Source organism: Galleria mellonella, unplaced genomic scaffold (assembly GCF_026898425.1).
Source record: "Galleria mellonella isolate WM207_F2 unplaced genomic scaffold, CSIRO_AGI_GalMel_v1 utg63, whole genome shotgun sequence".
NCBI lineage: Eukaryota > Metazoa > Arthropoda > Insecta > Lepidoptera > Pyralidae > Galleria > Galleria mellonella.
This window is the reverse complement of record NW_026442130.1, coordinates 7,591,265-7,617,631: the sequence shown is the minus strand read 5'-3', so window position 1 is coordinate 7,617,631 and position 26,367 is coordinate 7,591,265. Positions and strand designations below refer to the sequence as shown.

Sequence of the window (26,367 nt, the reverse complement as noted above, 5' to 3'; positions counted from 1 at the left end):
AAAGAAAATTACCTATTTTAAAATGTTCGATTATTCATATTAAATTCAGGTTTTAAAACTAGTCTTAAACTTGGTCTTTTCTGTTTCAGAAAGCGCATCACGGATTTGTCTGCCAAATGGTGAATGGTTCAACCACTCAGACTACGATAATTGTACAGAACGAATTGCCAATATATCGCCGACTGACGTCACCAGTCTTATATATTTGGCGGGTTATTCTCTCAGCCTGGCCGTCCTTTCACTTGCCGTCTTCGTTTTCTTATATTTTAAGTAAGTGTTACTAATAAATGTTCTTTACTAATGAATATACAATTTCATTATTCGACAAACTTAAAAATCATAAAAGTATACAAACATCAGCTTGATGAACAAAAAGAATGTGCATCCAGCACAATGGACAAGATGGAGAATTAAAAAACGGAACATAAAATAGAGCTCATTCAACCAAATTTTGCACTCATTTCCAACCATCCGATGAAGTTCGTAGTCAAATACGTCACACTGTTCTTATAAAATTTGTAAAAAATATAATGTCTTGTTTTTTTTATCTATATATACGGATCTATAATATACAGTTATTTATAAATTCCACTCTTGCCCTATTCTATGACAATTACTTCGTTTAATAATTCCAATTACTATTGGATATGATTTTTGTATAAGAAAATGAATCTAAAAAAAACTTGTAGAATTTTAATAAATATATATAACATACCAATATAGTAAGTGTACAATATCATCAAGTTGATATCAAATCATAATATTTCCACTAGAATGATTGGAAAGCAATAAACCGTCACCGATCTGCCCAGTCACACGTTATAAGATTAACTGTAAAAGTGTATTCCAATACATACTGGTAGATACTCGTATCTAACAACTCAATTTAAGTAAGGTACAAGTAGTAGTAGTATATACAATTATATCATCATTTACATATGTTTTTTGTCCAAAAATCCTTTGTCACTCCAATAAATTGAGATTCTCAAATTAACTTTTAAAATTAACATTTCAACTTTTACTATCGACTACGGAATGCGAAGTATCATAAAATATGAGCCAACGTCACCATTTTTGGTTGAAACTGCAAATTTATTATCAACATAGATATTAAAATATTCGCTGAACCAGACCGTAATAAAATAAAATTACTTTTGATATAATAGAATTTGTAAAATTACAAAAATAATATTTGCGTCGAATTCAAATTTTAGAAATTCTTAACCAAAGTATATATTAGCTTTCGTATAAATACAATATCTTTAGTTTTTTAATTAATAAATTTATTTCTCTAAATTTCGTATTTATATTATATATAAAACGTTCATGTAAATTGATAATAAAAAATTAATTATTCTTTTATTTTTCAGGGATCTAAGATGTTTAAGGAATACAATACATACAAATTTAATGTCTACATATATACTATCAGCATGTAGTTGGATCTTAAATTTAGCTTTACAGGTAAGAAATACATTTCATATTCAATGTCAAATTATACCCAACTAAGTAAAAAAGCCGTGTGATCCCAGCATAGAATGGACCACCCCTTCCTCTCCCATGGGTGTCATAAGAAGCGAATAAGGAAATTTAATGGTCGAGGGATAGGTAGCAGCATTCCTCTTGATATTTTACCAAAGTCTAGCTATTGTAGCCTAAATATACTATCGGGACTTAATGCGACGCAATTGCAAGTAAATAGTACCTACATACCAGATTTTTATTACCAACCTTTGACATGTATTACACTACGTCATTAAATCCTGATAGTGTATTTAAAATTGTTAAGAATATTAAAAAATCCATTTACAACATTCCTGTTTCAAGCTAGCTTCAGATTATACTTTTAAATCTTGAATTTGTAATGTAAAACGTGACCTTTCTACTCTAGTATTCCCTTGATGTAGCACGAAATTATGAACATTATATACAATTATATATTTTTCATGCAAACTAAATTTTATAACACAAGAAATCATTGTTGTATTATATTTAATATATAAGAAAAACTAATTATGAAATTTTAAGATTATTAATTCATAAGCTAAAGTAAATAACTGTATGTCTAATATTACAAGTGTTTACCCCGGGGAATCAAATGAAAAACTCTGAAAAATTAAATTCTGCAGGATATTTAGGTAACTCTATTTAGAACAACTTAAAATCACTTTATCTATTCAGAATGTTTAATTTGAAAATAAATTATTCAATACCTGTTACCTATATAAAATATATGAAGCAATTAAACTTTTTTCTACAGCGAAAAGGTAAAATATTCTACATCTAGACATATATTCGTAGCAAACATTGCTTTTGAAATTTTATGTAAGCAGTAATCTAATGATAAGTAGGTACAATTAATTATGTTTTAAATTAACTTACGAAAAGCATGAGTACTACTTGAAACTTAATTTTGAAAAAAAATACTAAAAGTATTAATTGTTTATTCACTTGTATGAATATCACAACAGAAATCAGAAATATTAAATACCTTTTTATCCACTTTATACAGTCATTTAGGTCAGATGAATTCGATTTTTTATTATTGTAAGACATTTATTTGTTTTTAGAACTGGTCAGATGAAGCACAACAAGATCAAACATCATGCATGATATTAGTGATATGTATGCATTATTTTTATCTCACAAATTTCTTCTGGATGCTTGTAGAAGGTAAGATCTTTAATAATATTTTTTATGTTTATTGTAACTACAAACTAACTTGATAAAATACATGAAAAAGTCCTTCTATATTATATTTCAAACAGTAAAAGAATTCTTTGTTTTAATTTCAAAAATTTCTACATGTACATATTATATCTAACTAATACGTAACGAACAAAAATATTAAATACTATATATAATATAATAGCAATAATTAAATGAATCAAAAATATTATAAAAACTGTAAATATTATCGAAGAAAGTGGGCATAAGATATAGAAACAAGAAACAAGTGAATTAGGAGTGAAAACTAGAACTATTTATGGTTGAAAGTTTAGTAAGTATAGACTTCACTTCACTTCGACCATTAAGCTCAACTATTTTCGTAAAAAATACACGTGAGTTAAATTGGTAGTTATTCCATTAAAATACATTAAAAAAACTGTGACTTTCCAAACCGGCCACAAATGAGTATTGCAATTCTACGATTAATCCAATTGTCAGAGTACTCTAATTTTAGGATCGAAGAACGTTGTTTTATATAATTTAAATTGTTAAAAAAATCATTAACTCTTGTGATTATTATTATTTGTTATAAATTACTTTACCATAATTCAAAACGCTCGATGACTGTATTTCTAAACGTCTTAAAATTTAAAGAAAATGCCTATAACATTAAATCCACATTTTATTGGTCAATAAAATTTAAATAAATAAATGGTTGGTACTTGGAAGAAATTTGAATACAAGTTGAAATTAAATACAAACACTTGTAATTTTCACAAATTAATTATTATTGTTTTGATCCAGATCGGTGTCGCCCTTTGAAAGCATTATCGAGGGTTTATTTATATTGCTGTTTCTCTCCGCGCAATTTAATTAAAGAATAACATTAAATAATTACGTACAACTAAAATACAAATATGTATACAATTCCAACATTTTGTATTAAAAGTGTGTAAATATTTTATCATGTTTATTAAATTGGGATATCATTTGTACGTCCTAATTAATATATGTTAAATTATATCTGCATAAAGACCTAAAACAATTAGTTTCTCAGACTACTCGACGTATAACTAATTCTAAAAATAAGACAGGTTGATACAATTTATTAATATTGGAGGACATTTTTTGAAACGTCCCTTCAAAACTGTCATAAACAGACATCAGTAGAATAAACAATTACATTTAAGGAATAAAGGGCATAACAAAAAATCCAGCAAGTACTGAAATATATGTATTTATTGTTGTTTTGTTACAACAACTTGTAACAATGTGAGCTTTTTTATTTAATAACAATAAGTAATACTAATAAGTACTACTAATAACTACTATAATTCTATTGAAATATTACTTTAATTATACTTTGTTAGTATTCTTTAATACACAAGATTAGTCACATAAAAATAGTTTTATTTTTATTTATTTGGGTGTTTAGAAAAAAAAAACTGAATTTTTCATTGTTCAACTCTCTTTGAGAATTTGAATTTGGGAGAATTTTTTCCTAACTGGAAAGCCTTTTGAAATGCAAGAAACTTTTATAAAGCTTTACTGCTATTCGTGTTGTGACTACTTGATGGAACTTCATTGTATCGACTAGGTATAATAATTTACGTGACTTAAATTTAAAATAAATATTTATTAAACAATAATATTTTTTAACCATATTAGCCTATAACATTGTGCATATAATCGAAATTTATGACTTAAAGGTTATATGGTGTCATAGTTTCTTAAACTATGACACCATATAAATAGACAGATACATGTATAATAGAGAAATCTGAGGCAAAGAGAATAAATAAATATTAAATAATATAAAGTCGAAATATATATTTTACTTTAAAGTTAATTGTTACCAAACTTTAACTCGTAAAGTGACCACTAAAAGCACTCCAAATATATTAATAAACCCGAATTAATCGTGTAGTCCATTAACACGATCTTCTTCGTCAATACGCAAATAAATATATTAATTAAATCAATAGGCTACTACAACACGAACAGAGATTCATTATAAATCAGGTAAACTTTGCTTTTAATATGAATAATTAAAGTTGAAACCTTCTGTAATACATTACTTCTATTTAATAAATCATAACCTTTTTTTTATACAACTTATAGAATTAAGTACTGTCAAAATATTGAAACTATATTGACCAATAAATATATTATTTTGACAATTTGCCATCTAAATTAATGAAAACATTGAGTATCAAGAGCAACAAATAAATAATAGTACAACCTAGTTGAGACAAATATTTTGACTATGTTCCATATATTTTACAACTTTTACATCAATACAGATAAATAGGCATTTTTTTAAATGGATGCTAATGAAATTGTAACACCCCCCGCATTATCGGTATTCATTGGCGAGTCACTAGTGAGGGATAATAGGTGAGAACCAAATCAAGTCGAAGGGCCCATAAAGACAATTATAAATGGTTTTCATGAGGAACAATGTGGAAGTCAACCTGACAAGGTATATTGCTAGCAATGGGGCTACTAATTCCCTTTAATAACAATCCCTTCCTCCTCCAAGATAAATAGGTTATCTAGCTACACGGTCTAGTTAAGTTTGAATAAATATTTCATACTTACAAGTAAATGTTGCTCCGCATAAAACAACGCAGACACATTATTATATTAAAAATATATTAATTTAAAACCCGTAAACATGTGTTTACATAAAAATTAGCTTCGTAACAAGCAGTTTTTTGGTTTACAAACAAAAACGCTTCAATCGCTACAAAAAATAAAACATAAACCTTTTTTTATCCATCAGGGTTTTTACATTTAAATATAGCAACTCTCATATCACTAGTAAGTAATTTAATAAATCAAAAAGAGCCAAAGCGTTAGTAACAGCATCAAAGACAGCAATAAACAGTAATAATATATGTTATTTTGTTTATTTTGTTACTGAAGTAATTTATCAAATGATAAATTACTTCAGTAACGCCCTAATAGGTTACCAATCAATATAATTATAGAGCAAGTATCTATTCAATAAAATACTCTTTCAATGGTTTGTTTGATAGTCTCATATGGAGACACATGTACATTATAAATCTTATACTAAGAGAATACTTATTTGATATTTTCAACCAACTTTAAAAAGAAGGAGGTCCTCAATTCGGTTGTATCCTTTTTTATATTTATTATTTAGCCTTTTTTATACACCTGCATCCACTGACTCCCTACAATGCATTTGCGGTCGTCACTTCATCTAGTAGGAAGTCGCCTACACTGCGTTTACCACTCGAGAACTTTTCTTCCTCATCGATTGTGGGTGATCAGCCTATTGCCACTTCAGCTTGCTTATCCTTCGAGCTATATCACTGACTTTGGTACTTTCACAGATATGCTCCTTTTGAATTCGAAATGTGGATATCCGCAAAAATATTTGGAAACTCCAAACATAGTCTTCTCCATAACTCGCTGATTAAATTGATGACTTGATATTAGGTGGCGCTGCTATTTCAAAAATAATGTATACGAAACATAGCACTAGGATCACCAACTGCAATGTTGTGAATTCAAATATATGCTCCTGTAAAATAGGGGCAAGTCGAGCATTAAATCACCGTAACCACAACAGTCGCTACGACCAACCCCTTAGGAATACTGTCGTATGTAATTTTGAACTCCCTACTTCTAACATCGATACAATCCTGGACGGATGTTCTCGATAACTTAGTTACATACACAAGCAGAACTTAATTTATCTATCCCCTCGTCGCATAGACTGATATTATTTATTATATTATTTTTTTCTTATTTTAAAAGATATTATTAATAATTCAGTCATGTTTTTGAAGAATGTAAAAAAAAGTCTTAAAATACAGATTCCATTCTTCAGTCATGTGAAAAGCTATTGTTACCCTTTTGTTACAAGATAGCGTTCTTTGTGCAAAAGTTCTATACTGTATCTATACTATAGTATTAAATTCTATTCCACTCACGTTTCTGCTAAACAGATACGCTAACAGTCTGTCTATGTATTTGAATATTATATTATATATATTTGACTGATAATGACGAAGTACGAAGGCGTAACACCTAAATCTTGGGAGGAAGAGGAATGGTTAGTAATAGGGATATTAATCCCTATTGCTAGCAATATATCCCGTCATGTCGACCTCCACGAAGTTCCCCCTGGAAACCATCATGATTAATTATTGTCAAATTATGGGTGAAGCGTCATCGTCACCTATCATCCCTCTCTCCACCACCATTTCATTATCATCCATTAAAAAAAGACCTAAATCCTTACAATTTTTTCGAAGTACATTATAATACTGTTCATATCTACAAACGAATTATATTATTACTATGCTATTTTCATGAAACTGAGCAATAGCCTATCTGTTGATTTCCAATACAATTTTTATAAAAGAAATAATTACTGATCTATACGAGTATAAACTTTGTTCATTGGTCAATCTTTGGAAAATTTTTCAGTCTTACTGACGTATGTTTTTGTTACAGGTTTATACTTATATATGTTAGTAGTTGAGACTTTTACTGCTGAAAATATTAAATTGAAAGTATATACAACTATTGGCTGGGGTAAGTTTATTAATTATTTATATTACTAAATTTAATTAATTTTATATTTCCAATATTATTTATTATAAAATGATTACCTAAAGATAATTAATTAAACAAAAGAATAAACACATAATTATAAACAAATTCTTCTTTACTTCTTATACATTATCGTAATGACTTCCATACATATATTTAATTTTATTTTTATTAGAAATCTGTTTGCATGCTTATTAGCAATAAATTATATAAAAATATAATTCTATATATATATATATATATATATATATATATATATATGTACTTTATAAGATTGATAAATTTAAATTTTTCGTTTCTATTATATATTAAAAATGGAAAGACTTTTTTCCAAACTTTCAATAACGCTCAACCAAATTATCCTACTAAAAAATTCAGAGCAGCGTCGCTATTATGACCAATTAATTGACACAACAAAATATTTAAAAATGACATGGCAGTCGTATTTAAGTTAATTAGCTTTGTTTACAAAATTGTAGGTACTTTTTAAAAATAAATTTATATTAACATCAACTTTTAAGTTTACGTAATAACTGTTATAGAATGTTTTATTTATTCATAATATACAATATATTAGCTAACCCAACAAACATTGTTTTGCCATTACCGCCACCTAGTAGATCTATTTTCTCTTATCAGGATTAAAAACTATTCTATCTCACAAACAAATAATAAATATTTACAAAATGTTATTAAAATCAGTTGAGCGGTTTTGGAGATTAGCTTGAACGAATATCGTGACACGGATCTTTTACCTATATATTAAAACACAAAAGAAAAACTAACATACATCTATATTATTATACTAAAATAATTTTACAGGTGCTCCAGCTGTTTTTATTACAATATGGATGATATCGAGATGTTTCGTAAACATTGTAGCATCCACCGGACCAGATGGGGTAAGAATAACATTGCTTTATATTTCTACTTAATTAGGGTACCGTACCTCATATTTTGTTATCAATACAAATAAAAGTATCAATCTAAAATTTATATCAAGTAAGTACTAAGCTCTATAATCGAATAGTCCATAAAAAGCTATGGCCCTCCAACGCCGTAACAAGTAACTGTCTCGTACAAAGTATACTTGCGGTTATTCTAGAATCTTGAAACCTGATAAAATATTTTACAAGAGCAAATAAGTAAAAAAATTTTAAAATTATAAATTTTTAATTAAGAGACTTTTGATTCTTTAAAAGGAGCGTCTTTTTAATTAATAGTGTCTTTGCATACTGGGGTTTAATACCTATATTTAAATATAAAAATTTTCTTATTTCTTGTGCTAGTAGAGTTTGGCGAGTCTATTTGAAGGCTTTGTCCATATTATTGATAGTTCTTGTAATATAAATAATTCCTTGAAAACCTTTGCAAATGTTTCCTAATATTAAACTGGATAGAATTATTATCATTCAGTACAAATTCTGTTAAAATCACTTCAAATATAAAAAAAAATATTTATACACGTGTTCATATAAAAGTATCCTTTTTTCTACATATTTTCTTCCATACCGTACGTAGCGGATACCACCAACAAACACATTACCAAATAGGGTTGACGTCTTAAAACTAAAAGTCAAAACCTCAGGTAGTAAAAACAAATTACACTAAGCCCAAAATTTATATAATTGGAATAAGGGTAGATTGATGATTAATGAGATTGACCTAAAAAATTCCATAAAAAAAAATATAAAACAATTATTACAATAATAAATTTAAGTATTTTATACAGTTGGCGCTATCTGGTGAATCGAAGATGTGCATATGGATGCATGAACACCAGGTGGACTGGATCCATAAGGCACCAGCTCTCGCCGGCCTCGCTCTCAATCTATTTTTCCTCATTAGGATTATGTGGGTAAGTATATAGTAGATAGATACCAGAGGGAGACTTTGTACAAAAGTCGATTGCTTGGGTACCTCTGTCTCATTCGTGTTTCAACCGTGAAGCAGTTGTGTTTGCATGGCTGTGTTTCGCTTTGAAGGGTGGGATATGGCGTGAATTTACTGGGTACAGAGGAATAACACCTGAGTCCTCAGGAATGGCAACGCATGGGGCGTATCATGGGCGAAACAGTATACTCTGTTATGTCCATGGTACTGCTCATGTCTATAGGCGACGGTTACGACTTTCCATCAGGTGGGCCGTCAGCTTGTTTGCCATTCTAAGTCGTATAAAAAAAAAAAAAAAGATATATTAAAAACAAAGTCTTTATTCGCACTCGCACTATTAAGCGAGAATCTATATTGGCCATAACTATGTCGATTTACTGTAGATATTATCATAGGATCCCTCTTCTCCATTAAAATTTATTCATGTAATCATATTTATATTAAAGATAATATTGACAGAAAGTTGAAAGGATGAATAGATCGATGTTTGTTACTCTTTCAAGCAAAAATTACTGAACGGACTTTAATAAAATTTGTTGCACAAATAGGTTGTTCTGAGTTAGCACATAGGATAATTCATGTACTAGTTCATACAGAAAAAGGCAAAGGTTAATAATATCGTCATCATCATCATCATTATCATCATCACATCAGCTATTAACTGTCTACTGCTGAACATAGGCCTCCCCCTTGAAGAGTTCTTAGTGGACGGTAATAGAATGATAACCCCACCTGCGCTATTGGTATATGCTGGCGAGGTATCAGTGAGTGATGATAGGTGAGAATGAAAACAGGTCAGTTAGCTCACTGTGACGGATTCAACAAGAATTAATCCCAATAGTTTCCAGGAGAAACCGCGTAAAGGTCAACCTGATAGGGTATATTGCGAGCAATGGACCGTACGTTAACGTACCCATTACTAACATTTGTATTTGAATCCCTTGGAGTGTTTTACTAGTAGTTGCCACGTTTGGCAACCGCAGTTAGATTATGATGATATTTTAAGAGGGGCTCTGCTATCCATCATTACCATAAACTTTAGTTGCCTCTTACGACACTTACGGGAAAAGAAGGAATGGCCCATTCTATGCTAAAAACACAGCATATTGGATACTGCGGAAGTCCATATAACTGGTTAAATTGATTGCGGTATTAGTAGCGGAATTAAACAATATAATTTTAATCCATTAAACAGTATCTTAATCTTCTTTGTCGAAAATAAAAAGAAGTACACTACAGAATGGATAGCTCCTATATTCTCAAGTATAAAAAACAGGTAATTTAAAAATGTGTATATTTTTAACACCTTAAAATAAATTCTATGATGACAAAATGAGTCAGTGTAACTCGAAATACTAAATAAATAACAATAAACTTAGAATAAGTTACTCAAAAAATTATATCGTCATTATTCATTTAATATAGTACCTTTTAAATTTCAATGTTATTAATATTTTATTGTATTTAATATTTTCAATCAACTTAAAAAAATATTAAATATGGTTGTTTTTTTTTTTTATGTTTGTTACCTCAAAACTCCATCATTTAGAAATCGATTTGAAATATTTAAAAAATTATGTATCTGAAAGAATATTATTTTCAGATTGGTCCCGCAAAAATATCGAAATCGGTTCAGTAGTCTAGTTTTTTAATCAAAATAAATATCACTTTTTTTTTGAGAAATACAAAATATTATTATTATAACTGGCACTATAAAGGTCACGTACTTATAAACTAGAAATCTAGTTACTAGTACGTGACCTGTATTAAAAAAGATTTCTTTTTAAATGCAATTACATAAAAGGGAATATCACAAAAGTCCGATAAGTTGTAAGAACTTTTAATGATGGTAACAATTTCTCAACTCTGATTCAACATAATGAACAGAAGGATCGGAATAAGTGTTGAACAGAACAATTTAACTTGTACAATATTATCTTTTACCACAAGGAGTTATTTAAAGCATAAATTCATACTCAATATTAGAAGTAAGTACCTACGTGTACGATGTTTTACATGGTATATCAACCGAAATACTTTCTCAGAAATAATATCCAGAAATTTCGAAGAAAACGACAAAATACTTGCTACTTGTTTGTTCATGTTTCAACGAGGATATTTGGATCCAAATTAAGTAAGCTTATAACGCCATGTCTCAATTAGGTTTGTTTATTGCATTTTCCATTACCAAAAGTTAGTTTGAAACTTTAATTGACTTACAATTTTATTATTTAGTGTCAAACAGATTTGAATAAACGATCATTGGGACCGTATGAGCCTTAATTAGCTCAGGAAACCTTATAATAACCTCTGGAACACAAAGATGTGTATTTTATAAAAAAAAAAACTAAATAAAAGAACCTGTTTATCAATCTTTAAACCATGTTTCTTACGTAGTGAGCGATAGACTAATTGTCAGAGGTCTTAATACTTATATAATTTTCTTTTCTCATCCATCATAAACCATCTCATGCGGAGGGAAAGAGGATAACGAAGTTTAGGACCTCCATTGCTGGCAATATACCATAACATCGAAATCCACGCAGTTCCGTCTGGAAACTATCGTAGTTAATTCTTTTCGAATACGTCTCGATAGGCCAACTGGCCGGCTTTCATCCTCATCTATGATCCCTCACTGAAACCCCACCCGCGTATACCGATAACTCAGGCGGAGTTAGCATTCCATTTGCAATCATTAAAACCTATCTCATGTATACTACGAAAATTATATATACAGAGTATTACAATTCATTTTATCGTTTCAATCGGTTTTAATTTAATATATAGATATTTAGAAATAAGTTAGTATTTTATTAAAATAACTTTGTATATATCTTTTTCTTCTGTGACACAGGTCCTTATAACGAAACTGCGGTCAGCGAACACTCTTGAAACTGAGCAATACCGGAAAGCGACGAAGGCGCTCCTAGTTCTGATCCCACTGCTGGGCATCACGAACTTATTAGTATTGTGTGGACCCAACGACGAATCGTGGTTCGCTCACGCCTTCGATTATACCCGAGCGCTGATGTTGTCTACACAGGTAACTAATCAACTATGAAATTGAAGTCATTGAATATTGCATTCATTTTAATAGAAGAAATTAATTAATTAATCAATTATCTCACGGCAATTAGTTACCGCCATAATCACTTGGTTGTGAAATTTGCTCATAATTTGTTTAATGATTCGCACCTGATTGAGTAACTGTAATTAAATCATCTTCAAACACTGACATTATTTCTGTTATATTAGATCTAAACTACTAACAGATACAACATTTTAATACTAGCTTCACTGACTTTAGATAATTTTTATTGAAGATTTATACAATTACAAAACAATTGCTGACAACTTAGTCAGTCAAACGTTTTATGTAGTTTTGTATTACGAGATTGTTTTTCATAGATATTTAATATGATACTTTTATGTATGACTTCTCTAATATTCGTAAGCGATTGTTTTTAATTGAATCACCGTCATCATCATGTAAGAAAGACTCTGTTTTCCGCACTTAGCCTCCCATTTGGGCCGTTGTGCGTGTGAGTTCATCGTCATCATCACCGTCATCATCATATAAAACATTACTGTCCACTGCGAACATAGCTCTCCCCTTATTAGGGGGCTTTTCATTCCCTTAAATTGAATATTGGTATTATGTTACTAGTTTTCTTAAAAAGACGCCCACCACAGTTTGTATGTACAATACATCTTAATTAAACTTTTGTAAAGTAGATACTCGTAATTGAGCTCGTACACAGCCAGCAGAGTCGATAGTATGTTATAAAAAATATAGAACTATACCACAGCTGGTTTGTTGTACTATTTACTAGATATGTACATACTATCCACACCTTAATGATTTTTCAACGAGCTTTTAAACTCTGTATTAAATAAATACATAATATACTGTATAATATGAATAATAGCTGTGTGGTCCCGGCATAGAATGGGCCACTCCATCCTTTCCCATGAGTGTTGTAAAAGGCGACTAAGTGAACTCGATGTTCGAGGGATGGAAAGCAGCGTCCCTCTTAAAATATTACCAAAGCCTAACTGCGGTTGCCAACCCGTCTTACATGCATGGCAACCCCTGAAAAAACTCCTCTTATGGGGAAGGCCTATGTTCAGAGGTGAACAGTAAACGAATAATATAATAATAAATGTCTTGATGTATTAAAAGAAAGTAATAATTTATTCACGCAATTTAAGCTGACTTGAGTCTGGGTCCCTCTGTCCACAATGTTTCATTGTTCACTTTCTTACAAAACCTTCTTGTAATAAGTAGAATAAGTGGATACCTATATTTGTTCGTGAACCAGGAGTTACCTTTTATACAAAATAGAAATGTCATCACTCTCTTAAGTATAAGAAATAATTTTAGAATGAAAATTATGCTTAAAGTACAATCAGCTCGAGAAATCGACGAATACAACCGAATTTTGAATATCCTTAAACTGGATTGTGTGTCAATAAATAAGATTGGCCCTAAAACGTGATAAACATCGCAAAAGGTCAAGTTTGCTGACTGAATACAACAATGTCCTTATAGATCTTTGTTGGACATGTTTATTGTCTTTTGATATCGATTCGTAGGCAGGTTCATAGATATAGACAAAACTGTTTCTAGAGATAACATAAAATTATACTAGTAACATGATGGCAAAAATTTATAAGTTTTTCTAAAATAAATCGTACATTTAATTTGTACCATATAGTTATTTTTAAATTGATAAATACCTAACACTTAAATTTTAGCCACCCATGCCTATAGATAAATACATGTTCATTAAGCTACTGTAATCTTATCTCAAAATTAATTTAATGCTAAATCAAGTTTCGTTAAAATGAAGAGGCATGGAGAGGCCGCAAGTGTACAACGTCGAAAGCCTTGCCACTTACTTAGTATTCAACCAGTTTCAAAGAAACTGCTTCGTTTGACTTTCATCCAACACCCTTTTAGATAGAATTATATATAGTTATATATACAATGGATTCTTTTACAGATAAGAATTATACATTTCAAGATTCGTTTTAAAGAATATCTGACTTTATATAAACAAATTTCTGATATTGGTAACTCAAAAAACTATGGTAAATAAATATTTCATTTCAAGTCTTTTTTCCGCTCTTTCACACAATATTTTTACCATTACAAGTAAATCCGTAAAATACCATATATAATGGGTATTATATAACCCTAAATTGTAACATAATTTTGATTTTGTTAACGAACTAAATCTGCTTAATTAGCTACCTATAAAGTTACTCAAAATTAACCCCAAAAGTTATTTGAAATTAATCCCGACTAAGTCTAGTAACAAACTCTGACCACAGTTTTGGGTGATTTACTAACTGACCGTTAGATATTGTGTAGAAATGAGACTTAATAAGTCTTAGGAACATAAAGGGACTTTGCAGGTGTATTGAATAAATAGTGAGCGTGATCAATTTAGAACCTAAATAACAAAACCTAAGGTTTAGAACGTTAATGTTCATTCATTTGTTCTACAACAGGATTTAATATATATTTTATCATATATATTATATATGTAACTTAATACCAAATACTTGATACAAATGTGAAATGATATTGACAGTCTTGGCGCAGTCTCGAAGAGAATCCAAAGTGGTTTTAACCAACGATCCAATAACTGACTCAAATGTCTGTAGTTGGGAACATCTCTGGAAAATTTTCTCTTAATATTTCCTTACACATTTATGAAAGAAAAGAGTTCTATTAACTAAGAATTAGAGTGATACTGAATCTGATACCTTACTAAAGTTTAAAATTTCAACAGGGTTTCACAGTAGCCCTCTTCTACTGCTTCATGAATACAGAAGTCCGTCATGCAATCGGCTACCATGTCGAGCGATGGAAAACGGGCAGAACTATTGGAGGTGGACGAAGAAGAGGTACTTCTTACTCCAAGGACTGGTCTCCGAGATCGAGGACTGAAAGCATACGGTAAGTCTACTTACTACCGTAAATTTATAATATAAGGTCTTTCATAGTTTAGAATCTTATTATCAACTTATAGATTTTAGATTGTTTATTATTTTTCTAGAAATATCTTTTCTACACTTACTAATTAAATTTTAGATTTGATATTAGTGAAAAAATTAAATATAATATAAATAATAATAAATAGCTGTGACACAATGTCATGCAAAGTAAAACTTTTTCTGCATGTTGTACTTTTGTTTCAATACTTGTTCCTCACATAGCACTGCAACTTGAAACTCTTGTTATTGCCTAACTCCTCGCTTTAAACTTCTTGCTTGTACCGTACCCTATTTCCAAATCCATATTTGATCGTCTTTTTTTATTTTCCAATAGGCTCACAGTATGAAGAAGCCTGAAGAGTCAGTTCTGGATAAGATTCAACGAATTTGCTTACTGGAATGGACTTATTGCATTTATGAAGAAATTAAAGAAAAGGATGTAATGTGGATTTGGATATGTTTTATTATTTTTTTTTTGTTACTTTAATAAATTAATGTGTAATACGCTTTATTAACTGTTTTTATTTTCATTACTGTGCCAGTGCTTTCCAATTGTCTGTGATATCTTTTTATGTTCCTTTTTACCCTTTTATTTTGATCTAATTTTAAATACTTGTGACTATTTTTATATTATCTACCTGCATGTTGCAATGCATTTTATATAAGTAACGGATTCTTTTGGTCCACTATTACACTAAAATTTTATAAAAACTAAACCTACCTAAATAAGAAATTTAATTTTTCTTCTAAACTATGGTAAATTTCAACAAATTTATTCACTACATTTAATGTATAATTCAATAAATATAAAACACCTAAAGAAATTTAGAAAAGTTATGTCTTGAAAAATTTACTTCAACAATATGATTAAAATTAACTGAATATTTTTGAACTTATGAGCTTCATCCCCAACCCTATAATTATTAAAATATTTTTCTATTATAAAAGCAACTGCTTTGATTTAATAGTCAGTAAAAAAAGAATATATTCATTATTTTATACAAAGACTAACGTTTACTTTTAAATTAACTGAAACAATTTCATATATTTTCTTATTATGTTTCATGAACAAAATATTTGAATTTTTTAAGATGACTAGAAGATATTTAGCGTAAGTATCTAAATTTCAATTCTAAAAAAAACACACCGTATAAAAATTGTAATGTCAGAAGAATAAACTGCTTATATTCCAATTTTCTTCATTTTAAAATTCATGTCTCGTAATATTTAGCTATAAGTCAGGTGTTCAGATCTAAAAAAGCGATCTTTTGAGAAATGTGTAATATATTTGCATATCTATTGACAGTCGACGTAGGCTGTGTATTCTGAATATAACGAATCTTGTTATCCCTTTCCATTGAACATAATTCAAATTGGATCGTCGTTGCTCCATTTATATGATAAATGAGAACCAAATCTTATTTAGAGACATCAATTAAATATAACGAGCACATTTTAGTGACATTTTAAACTATTTTTATTAAATCTTTAATGAATATGAACTTATAGAATTGATAAGAATAAATTTATTCTAATAGTATTACTATAAACTACACTGTACTAATATACTGTAAGAGTAGAAATACGTAAAAAGTAATTACAGTAATAAACTTATTAAAACAAAAAGAAATACAAGTAAGAATCAAATAATAATAGGCGCCAATGTGTAATTAACTTTTAGACTTTCGCGTTGCATGATTCGTGGTTTATAAGCGAGGGAAATTAACACGATCATTTAGGTAAAATATAATAATTTACCTGGGGTTATCTCGACGTTTCGATCAGATTACACCGGCGGTAGTCATAAGAAATATATCTCTGAATTAATAACAAATATATACGTACGTACATATTTCAATTCCTTTATAAAGAAACAACTATTATTGTATAGTTTTATGTGGTATATATTTTATCTCCCACCGTCTTTCTTTTTAACCGTCCATGATTTAAATTAGACAGGTAGGTATAGCACTTTAGCCTTCAAAACGTAATAAACAAACTATTTAATTACAATATTTAGGTACATTATAATTATGAGTAGTTAACAAAGTATGGTACCTCCAGTTTATACAGTCACCCTTCAAAGAGGGAATCTGCAGCGTCGGAAACTACAACTACAACGCTGTTGGTACCGAGAACCTCGCTCGCTCTACACTATGATGGAAGGCATCTTCACGCCGTAAGTACTTAGGTATTTAAAGACTAATTTACATTACGAAATAAGTCGTATTAAATTGGTTTTTCAATATAATCTCTGAATATGACTTTTATGTTTATACTATTATAAAGATTTATAAAGAGGTACGATTTGATTTTTTCTTTGTTTGTTTATAATGGATAAACTCAAAAACTGCTCAACCAATATAAAAATACTTTCACCTATAGAAAGCTACGTTATCAGCAAGTAACATACATTAACTATATATATATATTTTTTTAAATTCTACTACTTGTGCGAAGCCAGGTCAAATTGTTAGTTTTATTATATATAGGTACATTTCTAGTTTCATGACACTAATTTTATCGACAGTTTCACGTATAATCTCTAATTACGTAATGCATGAATTTTACGAAAAGAAAACGCGAGGTGACTTATAACGCAATCGAATTGGGATCAAGTCGCAATCACATCGAATACACGACAAATGGACCTTATATTATTTGATGTCTATACGATGTGATTTTCAGTTGATTGCAATTCGAATTTACTTCGCAGTTTCATACTCCGCACGATTTTCAAAGTACCTAACCTGTCTCATGCAGCAAAGCCAACCATGTCGTAGATTTCATAATAATGGGGTCGATTCTAAGGAACTATTCTCTCTCTCTCTCTTTCTCTCATCTCTAAACTTATCTCTTAACATTTAATGTTAATAATTTCGCGAAATTAATGTTTAATGAACCATTATGAATTATAATAAGTTTTACTTTTCGTATCAAAAATTAAATTCATATTGTTTTTTGTAATTTGAAATAAAATAGCGATATAAGACGATCTATTTATTATATATTGTTTCTTCTCTATTTTATACATCTCTATATTATATTAATATCTCTATATTATATTATATAATTATCTATATTATAAAATATAAATCTTTCCACGCAGCGTTTATACTCCAAAAATGTAATTCTCACACAAATACTTTTTCCCCACATGACAGCCATATTACTTTCTTTTCCATCCGTCCATCTCTCTCTTACATCTTTTTTCAGCCCTGACACCTTGTTTTTTTATGTTACTATTTTTTTTTTTTAATCAAGACATAATAAATATTTTGCTGCAGTATCAGATGCTCTAGTAAGATGACGCTACAGTATCGACCCCGTTTAGTTTTAAACTAGACACAATAGTTTCGGAATGTAAATTCGACTACGAGAAACATTAAGATCCGGTACATCAACTAGCATAACTTGATGATAAATTGCCAAGGAAGTTATATTAATTAAGACACAACTTTTAGTAGGCTGTTAGATGTGTTAAAACTAATAATTTTACTATATAGACGTACAACTCAGTTGTAAATACTCATTCAAATCATCACCATCATCATATCAGCCTTTAGCTGTCCACTGCTGAACATAAGCCTTCCTTCAGGGGGGTTTGCCAGTAGTTGCCATACTTGGCAGGTGGATTGGCAACCGCAGTTAAGCTTTAGAGATGTTTTAAGAGGGACGCTGCTCGCCCTCCCTTAGTCGCCTCTTACGACACCCACAGGAAAGAAAGGAATGGCCTATTCTATGCCAGGACCATACGGCCACTCATTCACATGGACGTTATTTATTGTGAATATCACGCCATTATAATGTAGGTATCATCTCATTTTCAACAGAAAAAGGATTTCAATTTTACTTTATCTTATTATATATTTATTAGATCGTGCTTTCCGTCTATCTTAAGTACGTACGCGATACTCGCAATAAAATGGCTCTTGTGTGAATAAGAGCTAATCAGGCCTCCCCTCCGTAATCTTCAGGAATGGAAGTGCTATCCGTATTCACGCAACGGTTAGGTCTATTTAGCCTTAAGCAACCTACTTAAATGAATTATATCCGTATGGCACTGTGTAATATCGTTTAGTAAACAACTTCGTTTTAATAAAACACTAATTATCAATATCATGAAACTATTCAAAATAACTCAAGAATTTCGCAATCGAATTATCAAACTACCGCATGAGATATTTCCCTATAAGTGAATAAATAAATATAATAAGCTAAGACAAAAGAAATATTGAAAAAATTCCAAAAATGATCAATACTGAGGTGACTACAATAATTATTAAGTTTTTTTTTTTTTTATGGCTGATTATAGAATGGTAACCTCGCCTGCGCTATCGGTAGGTATATACTGACGAGCCACCAGTAAGGGATGATAAGTGAGGACGAAAGCGGGTCAGTTAGCTCATCGTGATGAGTTCGACAAGAATTGATCACGATGTTTTATAGGGGAAACCGCGTGGTCTATCTGATAGGATATATCGCTAACAATGGGGCTTTTAAAAAAAGCCCATTGCTAGCGATATATAGCTAGCTAGCTACTGACAATCTCTTTCCAACATGATTTCTAAGTTCCCGTAGCAATATAAGTATTTAGATCATTCCATACATATATTTCTAGCATAACAATATTTAACAATATGGGGATGGATTCCGTGGCATCATTCTCTAACCCTATGTCTAAAATTTCTAATATGTTTTTCTAATACGTACTTTTGACTTAAATCTACTATTTAAGTCAAAATTATTAAAAATTGGTTCTTAGAATCGAGATTTCTATGTGATATCCAGTCGAAATATTAATTTTAGAAATAGCTTTAGAGGATAGTATCACAGATTCGACCTCATTATGCGCAGGATTACATCACGAGCGGCAGCGCGAGCGGCGAGCAGTCACCAGTGTGAGGCGGGGGGCGGGGGAGGCTCTCGCGCCTACGCACTTTGCCCGAAGAGGACGCCCCACCTGTTGCGTCGCTTGCCTCTCCCGCCTTACTTCATCCTTCTACAATTGAAATAAAATCTTCAATGGACACTATTTCTACACTCGAAGATAAATCTCAAACGCCTATCGCTTTCTGTAATGCTGATTTCGAAAATAAAAATAATATCACTGCTAATTCCAGTGAACAAAAATCAACATCGAATGGACCATTTTCGGTTACAACAAGTTTCGAAGAGTCTACTCCCGAACATTTTAGAGACTAAATAGATGCATTTTATAAAGCTGTGTTGTGGCTAAGATTAGATAAGTTACAAGTATTTATTTCGATAATATTAAAAATAAATAATATTATGCTTACTGACTGATTACCACTACCTAATTATAGTCCACTGTATATACATACTACATATTATAATATACACCTATAACTTACGAGTGCCATAAAGTTATTAATAATGTATCAAACATTATCAACAACTTATTGTCTATATAATGTCGTGATGAACTTATGTAATTATTAAACAGTCACTTAAAATTTCTTATCCAATAATAGTTTTCCATTACTTGAATATATCATTATAATTAAAACAAAGTAATACAAAACTGTATATTGTTTCATAATAACAACTACGAATATAATGGTTTGTATATGAAAAATCTTATTAAATATTCTTGTTTTCCCTAGATTGCACGTAGGCATAATTTAGAAAAGATGAGAATTTGATCTAATTCGAAAAATGTAGCGAAAATTGTAAGTATAGACATAGTAATAAGCTTGTTTGTTAATTCTTTAATGTGTGCAAGTACACTTATCCTTACGTATTGGGGTATTAAAAAAACCATAGTGACCTAAAACAGCTCCAAATTTCTCATTGTAATCGATGCCAAAACATTAAGAGCGTTTAAATTATAATGAATATAATTTATTATATTTAAATAAACTTCCTATATCAGAACTTTTTTAAGTACGTTTTCTGAAAATGCACGATTATTAAGAATAAGTATAATAATAACAAAGCTTAAGCAAAACTCATATTAACTAACTTTATTTACAAGTAGCTTCGCTAGCTGTTTTTTTGCTTCCAGCTACTGATTGGATAATAAAGTTTTTAAAATTAAATGTAGATTTTGAAAATTATTCAAACGCGTAAATTTTGTGCCCAAAAGCTGATTTGGCCCGAATAGTATTGACATCAAACCTTTTTAACATACTAGTCGCTTGACAAAAAGAATGGATATTAAAAATTACTGCAAAAAATTATAAAAAGTGTAGTAGTGCCAGTTAATGCAGTTTTGAAAAGTTGTAAAAATGTAAATAGCTAGGGCATATGTGAGGTAGTCGATTTATTATTAGAAATAAAAAGAAATATTGGAATACCGTTATTATAATAATCGATTCTTTAAAAAGTAGTAGTACCTTATAAGCTTTGTTTTAATAGAATTTAATAAAAATGTAAACAAATGAACATTTAACTATCGTAAATTCAAACATACATGTTATTCTTATTAAGAGATGACTCTAAATCGATTAATTCATGCATTTCTTATAAATTTTATTATTTTGTTTACGAATAAATAAAATGAAAAAAAAAATAATCTGACCATAAGACAGTCTGAATAAAAAATCGATAAACTGATTGATTGGTTTAATTTGTTACTAATTTCATTTACGCAATATTTCCGAAATAATTTGTTAACAAGAAGAACCTAATTACCCTTTTTCAACTAATTTTAAAAAAGAAGGAGGTTCCCAATTCGGCTGTATTTTCTTTTTTATGTTTATTACCTCATAACTTCGTCAGTTTTAAATCGATTTAAAAAAATATTTTTTAATATATTTTATACTTACAGTTTAGTCCTGTAGAATTTTAACAATATCTGTCCGGTAGTTTAGTTTTAAAAATCAAAACAACTGATTTTGTCACAATTGAAGTCTGTTTTATTTATGGGACACAATCTTTGTTTATATTAAATTCTATTGAAACATACTACACCTAGTGCTTTAAATAAATCTATATTAGCATACAAGTAAATTTAGAAGATGCCAAACGAGTTAATTTATATATTTAGCTTAAGAATAATGTTTGTAGTTAAGTAGAAATATAAGGCAAACAATTGGGAAACAAAACGCTATTTGTACTATAAAATTATAGCATATCGTAATTTAGTATTAATATGTTGTCTCCTGAACTATTTATTTCAGTTAAGAAAGGATTAAGAAAGAACAATGATGATGAGGAATATTAACATGCAACGGGAGAAATAAATGTGAATAAAAATATTTCATTAGATAATAATTTTACATATATTTATTTAAAATATTAGAATTATTTTTCCGGTTCCAGCGGATCTACTATGAAATGAAATTCCGGAATTTCGGACTCAATTTCATGTTTTTTTTTATACCAAAATCAGACCAATAAATGGAGTTTAACATTTCGTTCTTCATACATCCTATCATAAAAGTCCAAAGGAACAATAACTTTAACACTTTTAATATTTTCAAACATTACATGATGTTTATGTTATGTAAATTTAACATCAAATTTCTGTTTCGTTTAGCTCCGAAATTTCGAAAAACATTTCATGGTAGGCTCTCAGATTTACCTGGCTCATAGTACTCACATTTGATATTTCATTATGTACCTATTATAATAGTGTGAGCATGTAGTGGAAATACCCGAAAACATGTATTCTCGATTGAAAAATAGCGCAAGGATAATGCATGACACCAAAGAAAATCATAGGGTTCAAGAAAAGCATGTCATAGGAATGAAATACCTATATAAACATACCTATTCTATATGTAACCGAGAATATAATATGATATCTGTGCCAATTACGTTTAAATTAATTTAGTTTTGCATGACTGAGTGTAAGCATCCAAATTTTTAATTGAAATTTACATTTTTAGAAATACGAATAGATAGTCTTCTAAAGCTGAAGGTGTAGCTTTAATTTATCATCAAAATTTGTTTTTACGTAATATTTACTTATAAAAAAACGAACCAATATAAAGATTGTAAAAATATTTTAGCTCCTTTTAATCAATCAATGATTACCTACGCAGCAGGAGTTTTTTTTTTTTATTAATATTGAATGTACAGAGGCGATCTCTCTTACAATTTTATTATAATGTATAAATACATGTATATAAATAATATTTAATTCTACAATATTGAGCAAATATTTCCTATAAATGAGTTGCTACATTGCAAGGCTGAATACTAACTGTCAGAGTAGTATACCGCTTTCAATAAATCTATCAGTGTAGTACGAAATAAAATGGCTAAAGCCTCTTAAAAGTAGTCGACATTTTTTAGAATGTTTATCAGTCACATGAAACAGTCTGGCAATGGGACAATGGACTATGTAAAGCTATGCTGGATACAAAAAAGACTACAGTCTATTTCTGACAGTAATTACCACGGTAATTTTCTTTGCATTCAAAATTATAACATTTACAAGTAATTCATGACCTTTACATTAATAAAGTATTCAGAAATATTCTGGCGAATGACCTTTAACGAACTTCATTGACTATATTAAAATAATAAAAAAATGCTTATTCTTCACCTTCAGAAATTATCAACTCTTAATGATTTTTTTTATGCAACTCAGAATCGCAAACAAGCTGACGGCCCACATAATGACAAGTATAAGTAGCAACCGTCACCTATAGCAGGGCTTCCTAAACTTTAAAAATAATGGAACGCCCACCAAATACCTTTTATTTTATGAAACCCCATATCAAACGGTTTCAAATCAAAAACAATATAATATAAATAAAAACAAAAGCTTTTATTACAAACATTTTAAAATTATAACACTTTATAGTTTCCTTTAATTTTAAATGTGAAGAATGAAATTGTTTCACTGTATAAATAATTTCGCGGAGCCCTAGTAACTTTTTTACGGATCCCACTTTAGGAATCGCTGGCCTATAGACATAAACAGTAACATGGATATAACTGTTTCGCCCATGTTACCCCCATACATTGCCATTACTGAGAACTAAGGTGTTACGCCTCTGTGCCCTGTAAATTATCTGCAATATCCCACCCTTCAAACCGAAACACAACTGCATCACAGTAAAAACTCGAATAGGACAGAGGTACTCAAGCAATCGATTTTTGTACAAAGCCTCCCTCTGGTATGAATGATATTGAAATGATACTGACTGAGCTATCCGTAAATGGTGATAGATGAGGATAAAATCAGGTCAGTTAGCACATTGTAACGGATCAACAAGAATTATTTACGATAGTTTCAGAGGCAACCGCGTGGATGTCAACCTAACCTTATTAACCAATGTAAATATACCCTATATTACTAGCAATGAGAATTAACTTCCCCATTATGGACAATCCCTCTCCCCTAATTGTCAAGTGTGAACTACCAATGAACAATGAGAAACACCTTGTCATTTCCATAAAAGAAAAATATTTAAATATTGATATGACATACAAATTTATTAATGACCAGAATAAAATTCATGACACCATTTTCTTGTAAATTATTGTAATAGTTTAATAAACTTTAGTACTTTCATGATATAGGTACATGCTGAGCCGATTATTACGTCTATAATAGCCATAAAATATTTTTATAACAGGCCATAGACATAGCCTGTGGTAACCATTCCAGCTATAAATGATGAAGACGAAATCCTGTAAGTACCAAATGTTATGTCAAAAATAACTGTATAACATTGTGTAATTTTTGTCATGTGTCTCGAAATAAGAAATTATATTATAATAATTATAGATTATATTATAATAATATTTGTACATTTACTTGTAATAAATTAAATTTTATGATTGTCGAAACTCATTTATTAACAATGTTTTATTATTGATCCCCTCTGATTTAAAAAAGTGAAGCGAATGAATTGTTTTACTTTACCAAACGTTTGCTATAGTATTTTGTTATAGGTAGATACTACATAAATAATTCACAGCTACGTTCTATACTACGTATGTACCCGAAAATGTTAAAATGCCTAACACTATCCACCTTGTTCATGAAAAACTAAGTGCAGAGTTATATAAGGATATTCAAGACAAACCTTACGAAATTCTGCACCTACATTTTTAGTATATTTTTATTATTAGGCTAAATTTTTTTACCTAGTATTTACTAGGTAGGGAAGGATACTAATGTAATAATAATATAATTTTGCGTGATAAATAGCTATAGGTAAGTAATTCCTTTATAACTTATATAGTCAAGAGTCGAGTCAACTAATTTTTACTCCATCTACATATTACATTTACAGATAATTAAGTACTTACAAAATACTGAACAGTAGCACGTGAATAAATTTATGTCAAATAGTATAAATAGTGAAACAACCTTGAGAAGGATTTGTCGTAGGCAACAAAATAACTTAAATTCAATGACTAGCAACTAGACAAGAATCTCGAGAGATTTTTTTACATAAACTGGAATTCTCCAGTTTCCCATTGTATGTTCAACCAACTTCAAAGAAGGAAGTTTACAATTCAGTTGTTTATGTTTACTTCATAACTCCGTCAGTTATAAACTGATTTGAAAAATTCTTTTTTTATCTGATAGGATATACTTATAAATTAGTCCGACAGAAATTTTATTAAATTTAATTCAGGAGTTTAGTTTTTAAATCAAGGTAATAACTTTACGACGAAAAGTCAGTTTTCTTGAGGAACTCAATCTAAATTATTATACAAAACCCATGTAAAAGACCCATGTAACCATAAAAATCGATAATACTTTGTTCCCTTAAAAGCTGCGAAATAATGATCAAAATCGGTTCCAAATAACGAAAATATAGCGTAACACACGCACAAAATATGGGGAACAGACAATTTCTTTCCTTTCAACCGACTTCAAAATGATGGAGGTATTGTATTTTTGTATTTTTTTATGTTTGTTACCTCATAACTCCGTCAATTGTAAACCGATTTGGTTCTTTTTTTTTTATCTAAAAGAATATGCTAACAGATTGATCTCATGGAAATATTAAAAAAATTGGTTCAGTTATTTACTTTTTAAATCAAAATATTATAAATATTATTTTAAATTGGATGAAAAATTGGTCATAGTTATAAAAAATGTACTCACTTGAATTAAGAAAGTATTACACATAGGTGTCCTAATAAATCACACTACGACTGAACTGTTAACAGGGTTAAGGTAACGGAATGATTCTCGATTTGCATTATTAATCAGAATGCTGACAACATAGAGACAGATGTCTCGTCAGTCAGTGGCCTGGAAGCAATTTG

The 26,367-nt window shown here is 29.7% G+C and overlaps 1 protein-coding gene across 2 annotated transcripts; it reads left to right on the top strand.

Annotated features, from left to right (window-relative positions):
* Positions 1–135: 135 nt before the first annotated feature.
* On the top strand, positions 136–24,904 carry LOC113521625 (diuretic hormone receptor). Of its 2 annotated transcripts, XM_026907210.3 has the most exons (10): positions 136–270; positions 1,371–1,464; positions 2,571–2,673; positions 7,162–7,242; positions 8,083–8,162; positions 8,993–9,118; positions 12,008–12,196; positions 14,955–15,121; positions 17,224–17,338; positions 20,017–24,904. In XM_026907210.3, the coding sequence occupies exons 2-10, from the start codon at positions 1,411–1,413 to the stop codon at positions 20,062–20,064; spliced, it is 963 nt and encodes a 320-aa protein (XP_026763011.1). In that variant the 5' UTR covers positions 136–270; positions 1,371–1,410; the 3' UTR covers positions 20,065–24,904. The 2 variants fall into 2 exon arrangements, with proteins under 2 accessions (XP_026763011.1, XP_052755696.1); XM_052899736.1 differs by lacking the exons at positions 17,224–17,338; positions 20,017–24,904 and adding an exon at positions 15,494–15,670.
* Positions 24,905–26,367: the final 1,463 nt, after the last annotated feature.

What these genes read in the sequence shown, in the direction of transcription:
- LOC113521625 (XM_026907210.3), top strand. Translation starts at nt 1,411, where the DNA reads ATGTCTACATATATACTATCAGCATGTAGTTGGATCTTAAATTTAGCT. An exon ending in ATATACAACTATTGGCTGGG is followed by an intron (nt 7,243 to 8,082) that starts GTAAGTTTATTA and finishes ATAATTTTACAG; the next exon opens with GTGCTCCAGCTGTTTTTATT. An exon ending in CATCCACCGGACCAGATGGG is followed by an intron (nt 8,163 to 8,992) that starts GTAAGAATAACA and finishes TATTTTATACAG; the next exon opens with TTGGCGCTATCTGGTGAATC.